This window comes from Mycetomoellerius zeteki, unplaced genomic scaffold, assembly GCF_001594055.1.
Source record: "Mycetomoellerius zeteki isolate Tzet28-1 unplaced genomic scaffold, Tzet1.0 scaffold583, whole genome shotgun sequence".
Classification (NCBI taxonomy): domain Eukaryota; kingdom Metazoa; phylum Arthropoda; class Insecta; order Hymenoptera; family Formicidae; genus Mycetomoellerius; species Mycetomoellerius zeteki.
In genome coordinates this window covers 212,980-223,613 of record NW_017257592.1, presented here as the reverse complement: position 1 = coordinate 223,613, position 10,634 = coordinate 212,980, and the positions used below count along the sequence as shown (strand labels likewise).

Below are 10,634 nucleotides of genomic sequence, written 5' to 3'. Positions count from 1 at the left end.
GTGTGTGTGTGTGTGTGTGTGTGTGTGTGTGTGTGTGTGTGTGTGTGTGTGTGTGTTTATATATATAATTATATATAATATAAAAGGTATTTTATGTGTAAATACATACATATGTAAATATTACATATGTAATAGATATATAAACCGCTGTCATCCTCCGAAAGTACAAAAACATGGATACAAGATTTTCATTACACGGTTATTGTTAAATAAGTAACTGTGATACTTTATTTTTGTGTTTTCTTATATTTCAGATCTCTGATATCCTATAAAATGCTACGTCATCTTCCAAAAGTACAAAACATGAATACAAGATTTTCATTAGTTATTGTTAAATGTAACTGTAATTCTACTTTTGTATTTTCTTGTATTTCAGATTTGTTTTCTACATATGCACATTAATTTGACGTAAGGAAAGCTGTATTTTGTGCAATATATTTTGTACATGTGAGGTGATATGAAATATTCAATTGTGTGATTTGTAAAACTAATCTTTATATACACACACATATATATATATGTACATATATGAAAATTATTTTTCACAAATATATATATGTACATACATACAGCTATGACAAAGAAGAAAATAGTTTTTGAAGAACTAAAGACAATGAAGATTGATAAATATATAAAATCTAAACCGCCAAGCATTAAATTTGATCATAATAGCAAGGATACTCAGAAATTTGGAGTTTCAATTCCAAGTTTCAAATTGATGCTTAATTTTTATTCGCTCAAACTGTACCAATTACGTTAATATAAACACTTTCGATATATTTAATCTTAGTTTTTTCTATTAGTAAAAAAGATACAATATTCATCTGTTATTATTTTTACACACAAATAGTATTTACAATTTTTTATAAAAATAGATATGTTAATTTTGTGTTGATGAATAATTCCTATTTTATTTAAAAATGAAATTTCCGAAATATGATAAATAAAATGACACGTAAGTAGCTAAGCTTGAATATATTAACATTGTACAAAAGTAATTATATGTAACTATAGCATTTTTATCTAAAATAAAATTATTTTGTAATGAAAATATGTATAATCAATCGTGTAAACGGTACAAAACAGATTCCTTTACGTAAACATATGTTCCATATTTTTTTACAGAATCTCATATTGAGATTAATTATAACATAATAAAGAGCCATTTTATACAATGCGGAGAATCAATTTTTATTATCGATAATATGGGGAATGTACAACGTCAAGCATTGTTATTAATATAAAATATTTTATCATAGATCTCCCCATATCCATTACGAGGAAATGATGTAATACTGCTAACGTTATTTAAATATGTAACGTTATTTGTATACAATATCTTTAAATCTATAACTTTTAATTTGTGTAAAACGTTCGATGTGTGACAAAATATCTCCACTTTGTTTGAATAATATGAGTGTATGTGTTGTTTATGTGTGCATGCATCTACGTGTGTATTTGTGTGTATGTGTGTGTCTATATTATACGAACTATATATTATATTAGATAATATAAAACTATGCTCTTTCTTTTTTGTGTGGATAACAAAATTTAATTTTTCAATATTTAGTAATTTTATTGCACAGAAAAAAGATGCATTTCTAATCATTTACTTTTTTTACAATCGTGCGTTACAAAACAAATACATGTATAAATACTGTTTCTTGACAAAATCTGAAATTCTCAATTATTTATATTATTTTACTATTGAAACATTTACAGCAGATATAGTATATAATTGTATATTCGATATTCATACGTGGAAGATTCTTCTTCATACACCAAATTAGATTTTGTGATTCTATCAACTTTTTATATAATTTTTCAAATATAAATATCAAGTAAATAATTTCATTACATGACTATTCGTTCGCAGGTACTTAATCTTTTTATCGTTTTCATAGTAAAAATTTTAAATTATATTCGCGTACAATACATTATTATTATTGCGCGTGAGCGAGTTTTTTGTTATTTTATTAATTACCGTTATTATCCTCTCAAGAAACGAACATGTTAGAACGTTAAAGATCTCATGTTAAATGTAACCGTTAAACTTCACTATCTTTTAAAAAGTCGAGATAAAATTATTTTATATCATGCTTATACATATAATCTCGGTACGAGATTATTAGAGAAAGAGTTTAAAGAGAAAGACGCATACGTGCGATACATCGTGTAAAATTGAGATTACCAAGTTGTAAGGAGGTTACATCTCTCTCTCTCTCTAAAAATCAAACTGATATATCTCGCTAACGCGCGTTAGATTTATTAATATCATATTTATATATCATACCGTCTCCTATTTCTGTTATAAGTTTAGCGCAGATCTTGATATATAAAACCTTGATGATATTGCACTGCACTATTTAATTCACCGTCGGCGAAGGCGGACCGTCTCCATGTGAACCCTGCAAATAAAGTATGCTCAAAATACGTCTTTGAGTTTTCATCAATAATGTACAATCAACGCACACTCACGGGCTCATTGCTGCTCTTGTTGATAACATTCCTGGTCGAATGTCGCAGAGATCTCGGTCTAAATGCGTACAAGAGAGCGATGAAGCCAATAATTAAACAAGTAAAGAGGAAGTCTGAACATTCCCGTATATTCGTCTGCGGTCCTGGAACTAAAAAGAAAATTTATTTTTTTCTTTTTTAACAACTAATTGTGTGATTTAGTATTATATCTAATACATAATTCACGTATCTTAAATTATTAAACTTTTATTTGTTTTCAGTTCTGTAAAGAAACCACGGACTTTAAACTGAAGTTAAACTTAATTGGCTATGTTGATGAAACCGACTGTAGGAAACAATTCGAACAGTACATTAAATATTAATTAGAAGATTTTAGTAGTAAATAGTGAATACCTACATCTCGACACGCTGAAGCACTCAGTATCCGAACAATAATCCTGGGATTGTCGTAACTGGAACAGTAAAATACAATTTATGGAAAAATTTATTTGCAAAATATAAGCAGTGAGACAAGTAATTATATTTGCTGCAGATGTTCATCGATGCGAATGTAAGTGTGATAAATATGTGAAAAAATATAACAATTGAGGGGATGGGTGGAATAAAGGCCTAATTACAAAATCTCAATTTTGATAAAAATTAAAATAACTTCAATGCTTTAAATTAAGAAGCGCCATAACGGTCAGAACGTTGAGATTTTCAACGCAATCAAATCTGAAAATATTAATAATCCCCCCAAATTTCCCAACTTAAAAACTGTAATAAACGTCCGACAACCATATCGGGACGCGTTATAATTTCTGAAATTAATTCATTTAAATGAATTTACAATAGTTCAACATCTCCATGTTTTGACCGTTATGGCGCTTCTTAATTTAAAGCATTGTAGTTAACATTAGCGGTCTTTCAATCTTATTGTTTAAAATAACTTGTTACTTTTTTATTATACTACAAATAGGAACGGTATTAAATATATATTTATATAATGTTTTCGAGAAGTTATATGTTATAATATTTCTCTATTATGATCAATATTTAAAAAGTTATTTGCAATTTAAAAAATGCATTTAGTCCCTTTTTCCGAATATTGATCATAATATTGTAAGAATCAACAGAAAGAAAAGACTATAAACTGCAGAAACGTTTTTTATTTTCACATTCTTCTAGAAGAAATACAAAATGAATATAAAATACATTTTACTTTACTTGTACAAAATAAATTGAAATAATGTTCAATCATCATCTGATGAGTTTTCGTAAGATTTTTTAACATAAATATGTTGTAATGAAAACATATTATTGTTGTATTATTTTCGTTTAAAAATTCTCTGGTAAAAATCTCATTAATGATTTTAAATCGTTTATGCCCTTTTTCCATAGATTATATCATTTTCACCACCACAAGACAATCGAAACACGTTCATACTTAACTAATGTAAGCAATATCAATTCCTTGTTTATTTGCGCTAATCTCCGGAAAAAGGGCCTAAGTGGAATTGTGCCTTTATTCCGCCAATCCCCTCAATTATTGATTATACTAATTATTATTAATGTGAAGATTGGATTTGACTTTTGTGTGAGTGTATGCCTTTACATGTATACACAATATATACATACATATATACATCGATACATTTATGTGTCTCGTAAAAGTCACATTCATATTTTATGTATACTTTTTTCACGTTTTAACAAGAATTATTCGTTACGGAGTGCATACTTAAAAACTAATCCAGAAGCGAACAGGTCTTCTTTTTTGCACTCGAATCTTTATAATTCGACGTCCTCATGTTTGATTTGTGTAATGTATCATGCATCGGCAATCGACTTACGTAATTGAAACATTTTTACGTAACCGCGTGGCGCAATGAATTTCTGCCAGCTAAACAGAAGAAGTCATTGCGTTACAGGTCGTCCAAGAAACCTCGTTTATTGTTTGGCCTAAAGAAACCTAAACGCGAAAAAAAAAGGAAAAGCAGATGTGTCCTTCGTTGCCGTCCATTATCCGACTGCGATCTTATATCACGACATATATCAATCTGACGAACTTATATTTTTTTTATTTATTTTTTATTTATTTTCTCTCTTGTGTATTACTTACGATAGAAAGCAGATGTTGCACGGACATGTGATTCCACATGCATTCGCAGGGATCGAATCCTTCGTCGCTCATCGTGGTAGGTGGGTGACCTTCCGCAAAATCTGCCGCTGCACACAACAATTAAGAAATTACCTTGATTATCGCGATTATTAGACACGTCAATGTTTCTTTTTCACCTCGAGCGCAATGTACGTTTTTCCGCCGTACGTTCCGAACGCTTTTTGCCATCGATAATCCGCGAAACGTGTAACTTATTTCTTATTTATGGTCGGTTATTTTTATATAAACACGGAGCAATATATTAACGTCGCAAAAAAGAAAGAAGTGAGAGACTCACCAACAAACAATACATTTTAGCAATTCTTTATAAATTTAATACGCGCAATTACATGAAGTAATTTAGCGTAGAATTTCAGAGAATTACATATAAGTATACAGAACATAAACATATAGCGCAAATAATTATCTTAATTAATTTTTCTGCATATTTAATATTGAACGTTAGAATATTAATTGATTGAAAGAGTTTAGATTCGAAGTAACAAGATGTGTTTTTATATTTTTTTTCAAAAAGCTAAACTAAAATGCATTATCAATTGTCATTTTCAAGGATATCCCATATAAAGCGGGATAATTGCTCGCATTTGTGTGAGCGAGGAGAAGGATATAATACCTGACTTCTTATCTGACTTGATACGATATACGCGGTTGTACATTAGAAAATATCTCACGAATGCGACATAAATGTTGCGAACTTACACAGTGTAAATTATCGGTGGAATTGCTAGGTTGGAGTACCGTTTATCGTGCACATGGATGCGTTACACTTTATTTTAAATATTTCACAAAACTTATTTCTTCCAATGACAGAGATACTGCGTCATTTCGTTTTCGAGCTCGAGAATACATTTATCAATTTAATGATTTATATGTTTATTTATGTGATGAGTTTGTGTTTATTTTATTTAATATGTTGACTTCCACGTCATCCATATCTGGGTGTAACGCAAATTTCTGCGAAAGTCCCATCACCTATTTGTGTTTTAATTAAAAATTAAAAATAATTTTACTAAATATTTAAGTCATTAAAAAAATAATATAAATTATACTAACGTAAGACATTAAAAAAAACAATAAAATACTTAATATATAATATTTATTAAGCTCAATATACCTCGAAATCAGCTTGACAGTCAATCTAATGACAATTTGTTTAAAACAATACCCTCGCACGGAAGATAAAAGTAGAATGTTCGTTCGATTCAATTTGTCACAGAAAAATCGAATTTGAATATTCCTTAACAGGATATTGCGAGCAAGTTTAAACTCGCAATAATAAAATATATATTTTTTTGTATTCGTTAAAACACGTCCAAGTTGAAATTACTGTATTATCGAGTTTCACAATTTCAAGGACATTGAATAACGCGGGCAAATTATCCTCTTTTCTAGAAATTTAATATACTGGACTTCTAGTTAAATTTATTGTAATATAAATTGTTTTAGTTTATTTTTAATACAATGTACATATTGTGAGTTTTCAAAATTATATGTAAGATAAAATATTGCTATTAAATGGCATATAAAACTTTATTATCTTGAAAGTTTAGAAAGTTCATAGAGGATGTGTTGCAAGATTAGCCAAAGGAAGTCATAAATCGCGGAAGAGTATTAAAGAAATGTAGATACTCTAAATAATGAGAAAATCATCGATATTTACACATAAATTACTGCGATACGCAACATTAATTTACAGCACGTATTAGAACTACAATAAAAGAACGATCCACGATACCGATTTCCAATCCTATAGCAAACGTCAATTGAGACTCGTTAAACAAACGTGCAAACACGTTAATAACTCCATTAATAACTCCGTGTATGTCCATTTTTTTTAAACGTAAATTAACTTAACCTCGATTTAACTTAATGTTTATCTAATTCTAAAAATTAGAAAAAGATAAAGAGTAAATTAACCTGAGATTAAAGTTAATCTACATTGATAGAAATGGACATTAATCGTGTCGCAAATTGAATGACAGCGCAAAATGTAGAAATTAGATTGCCGTTATTTGAGCATTGTTAGAAAGACGGAATTCTTTCAAGTAAAACCTTATTTACGCAACGCGGCTGCTGTAACATTTCCGCGTGTATATCGAGCGAGCGATTCGCAATCGGAGTTTTTCTCGTCTCTGCGCGCATCACGCTGTCACAGTTCGCAGAAAGCTGAACAGTAAGTTTACAGGGACTTATTACAGTTCTTGAAACTAAATAATAATGGGTCTATTCGAGTTGTTTGTACTTTTTGCACTCAGCATCTTCACTTTCTCTCGTTCCAACATCCAAATATATATTTAACTCCTTATAAGGGAAAAATTTTTGGAGATTTTAACCAACGCGAACAGTCTTAATATTACAAAAATGAGCGAATTTATTAAAATATTTATAACTTTATCGGTCATCACCTAGTAAATTTGTTCACTTTTATAATTTTCACCTCGTCTCAAGAACCGTAATTAGTAAAGTTAGAAACACATAAAAAATGTAAGGCAATAAAAATTAAGCAATCACAGTAGAGAACGTAAAGTAGGTTTTGATTATTGCTTATGTTTTTTACGTTTCTGGTTTAAGTCTCCTGTTGCTTGTGCACTTTTTGCATTCAGCATCTTCGCTTTCTCCCTTCTCAACGAGTCCGAATATACACTTAATATCTCATTTTTCTCCAGAAGTGTAAAACTTCTGGAGGCTCCAAGCAACGCAAACAAACATGAGCTATTTCATTTGATGCTCACAGCGCTCTTGAAATTAAGGCGGGTTTTTTTTTTAATTCAACGATTGATCAATCGTATTATGTGCAAATGCAGTTTTTACAGAAAAAAGTTGCATTTGCGTTGTATAATGCGAGTTAAAAAAATTGTATAATTGAATTAAAAAAATTCGCCTTGGTTCTTCTTATCAAGTGTTAAACAAGGATAAGTGATGCTCTATGCGCAGTGAGTGCCAAATGGAACACAGATATCACAACCATAGCGATACGCGGAGCGAGGAGGGGGAGGATTACAGCTGTGAGCTGCGAGAATCGCGATTTTCCGCGCGGCCCGCCTCGTTTCCGCGTTTTCTCCGCCCGCGCGAAAGAGCGATGATATCCCCACAGTAATTTGCGGGCGACGAGAGAGAAATATAGCTCCATCGCTCGCGTCCGTATGGTATGACACGAATGCGTCGCGACGGACGGCGCGAATTGCGAAAGCGCCGTTGAACGGGAAGTCGCGGGACGACGAGCGTCGCGACTTATCGCATCGACACTATCGCGCGCGAAACGGAAAGGGAAAAAAAAGAGAAAAAAAGGCAAGACGCGACCCAAATGAACGATCGATGACGGATCGTCGTCAACGGAAGGACGAAAGTATCTGTCGAAAGATGCACGTTACTCACCGTCGTCGATCGAGAAAAACGGGAATGGACGGAAGAGCTGGATTACGACTGCGTGACGCAGCTTGACAGCTTCGGGCGACTTGAACGACTTACGCTCGGCCCATTCCAACCATTACAATCGTCGTCGCTGGTCCCTGGTCGTCGCCTTCGCTCGTATAATACGTTCGCAGCCGTGCCTTCGTGACCCCGTGGGATTGGTGCAAGATCGGCCAATCGGCGAAAACGGCGCGATATTTTCAAACCCGTGTTCGAAGACAATAGATCTCTAAACTATCATTTGGAAAATTTTGATCTAAGGACTAGAGACATTTTTTAATTTTTTTTAAATGAAAATAAAATTTGAAGTAAAAGTTTGATTATTCTCTTTTTCCAATACAAAAAATGATTTATAAAACATTATTATGTACCTAATAATGTGATTGATAATTCTTGGCGTTTTTTAATTGTTCGAAAAATCGCAATCTTGTTGGGAGTGTTGCAAAAAGAATGGCATTCTATTGTTTAGTAGGAGTTTGATTATTCTCTGCTTATAGACTTTATAACACTAAAGGTAATTTATAAGATATAATTATGCGCATAATGTATGTTTTGCAGGTTGACGATGCAGCGAATGTTACATCTGGCGTATTAAATAATTGATATATGTATAGTAAAGAAAAATTTCTTGAACTTGAAGGGATTAATTAATCTGAACTCTTGAAAGAATCAAAGTGCTTTTTTTCTATTTTACATTTTTTAATTGTATGTTGTATTGTAAAAATAATATTATTTTATGCACGTCTATTAATGATTATGAATGTTATGATTTATGATCGACAGATTAATGATTGATTTATCTCTAATGAAATACTGTCCGGTACAAGATTTTTTATATAAAAACATAAATATGTATAAACTTATATAATTTACATAAAAATATATATAATTATGAAATACATATGTCCATAAATAATTAATTAATTAATAATTGTTTTATATAAAAAAATAATTATGAGAAGACATAAAAAATAATTAAAAGGATAAGTTACGCATTGCTTCTTTTATAAAAATTCAAGTTTGAAGAACTGAGAAAAAATTGCCCAAATATAATTATTTACACGATTAAAAAATATATATATGACTGTAAATGGGCAATTTTTTCTCATTTTTTTAAACTTGATATTTTATAAAAGAAACAATTCGAAAATTAGCCTTTTAATTACTTTTTTGTATCTTCTCATTATTATAAAAATTAATGGATAAGATAAAAAATGTTGTTTACAGCTTCTATCTTCAGGAAATACAATAAAATCAGATATGAATTCATAATACAATAAAATTGATGATTGTCATTATTAGTATACGAATTTTATTGTAGCTGGTATAAGTTAAACGTTACTCTGTATAATATGTATGTATATATTAATAGAAAATATAGAAATTTCTGATTTTCAGAAAAAAAATTTCAAATTTCTAAAACATTCTTTTTCTTTAACAAACATTTCTGTGCTCTAACTTTAATGTTATCTTTGAACTTTCGCACTGTAATAAGGAAAACCCGTTATTATTTATTTCTTTGCACAAGAGTAAATACCACATATTTTGAAATTTGCTAATTGGAAATCCCAATCGGATTTTAACATTTTTATAATGATTGCCTAGAACACGTGTACGTATGTGGGCGTGCATGTGTGTGTGTGTGTGTGTGTGTGTGTGTGTGTGTGTGTGTGTGTGGGTGTGTGTGTGTGTGTGTGTATTTACAACTTGTCGTCGTTACCGAAAGAATAAATATGTGACGTTAATTACATAATATTAAATACAGTATAATTTTTGATATGTATCTTATAAAAGGTTTTAATAAAGACAAATCGATGTATACACAAAAGGTTAAAACATACAACGTATTATCGCCTTGTTCTTCATCTTCTTTTTCCTTACAGATTTCTTTATCATTTCTCAGACGCAACATCATGCTTTCTATTATCTAACAAAAACATATTCATCACTTAATTAAAAAGATTTATTAATGATTATATAAAAATCTTTGACTTTTTAAAGACTTTGCATATGTAGCATTAAATTCTTCATTTTCCCAACTGATGCAATTTTAAATGTCGTTACTTTTGTAGAAGAAATAAATGGGAACAATAAGATAGCGAGTAAAATATTATGTATATTATAATACTTTTAACACACACACAAGTTCGCGTGTCTATATGCGTATGTATATTTATATGTATAAGTTTATTAATATTAGTTTATTATATTACTTTAGTTCATTAATGTATATTATATATTTATTTTTACTTTATTAATATATATTAATTAATATATTTTTACTAAATTATATATATTGATTGCATTTATATATATATATATATAAAAACTGTGTATTTATATATATGATATGTAATTTATATGTATATACATTAATTCAATTAATATACAGGGTGACCCATTTTAACTTAGACAGCCAAATAACTCGAAACATCGCGATTAAATAAAAAAATGTTTAAAACAAAAATTGTTGGATATGAAGGGGCTGATAGAACTATGACCTTGACAATGACCTTGACCTTCATTTTCAAGGTTATTTGAAGGTCATGATCATTTTTTTAAATGGAATTATATGAATTTTTTT

At 30.1% G+C, this 10,634-nt stretch overlaps 1 protein-coding gene across 2 annotated transcripts; it reads right to left on the bottom strand.

Annotated features, from left to right (window-relative positions):
• Positions 1-1,846: 1,846 nt before the first annotated feature.
• LOC108728197 (small integral membrane protein 14) lies at positions 1,847-8,206 on the bottom strand. Of its 2 annotated transcripts, none has more exons than XM_018456636.1 (5): positions 8,015-8,206; positions 4,580-4,686; positions 2,876-2,930; positions 2,479-2,627; positions 1,847-2,408 (listed from the first exon to the last, which is right to left on the bottom strand). In XM_018456636.1, exons 2-5 carry the CDS (start codon positions 4,649-4,651, stop codon positions 2,367-2,369), a joined length of 318 nt encoding a protein of 105 aa, XP_018312138.1. In that variant the 5' UTR covers positions 4,652-4,686; positions 8,015-8,206; the 3' UTR covers positions 1,847-2,366. The 2 variants fall into 2 exon arrangements, with proteins under 2 accessions (XP_018312138.1, XP_018312139.1); XM_018456637.1 differs by lacking the exon at positions 8,015-8,206 and adding an exon at positions 4,772-4,829.
• Positions 8,207-10,634: the final 2,428 nt, after the last annotated feature.

What these genes read in the sequence shown, in the direction of transcription:
- LOC108728197 (XM_018456636.1), bottom strand. Translation starts at nt 4,651, where the DNA reads ATGAGCGACGAAGGATTCGATCCCTGCGAATGCATGTGGAATCACATG. An exon ending in TGCAACATCTGCTTTCTATC is followed by an intron (nt 2,931 to 4,579) that starts GTAAGTAATACA and finishes TTACTGTTCCAG; the next exon opens with TTACGACAATCCCAGGATTA. An exon ending in ACAAGAGCAGCAATGAGCCC is followed by an intron (nt 2,409 to 2,478) that starts GTGAGTGTGCGT and finishes CTTTATTTGCAG; the next exon opens with GGTTCACATGGAGACGGTCC.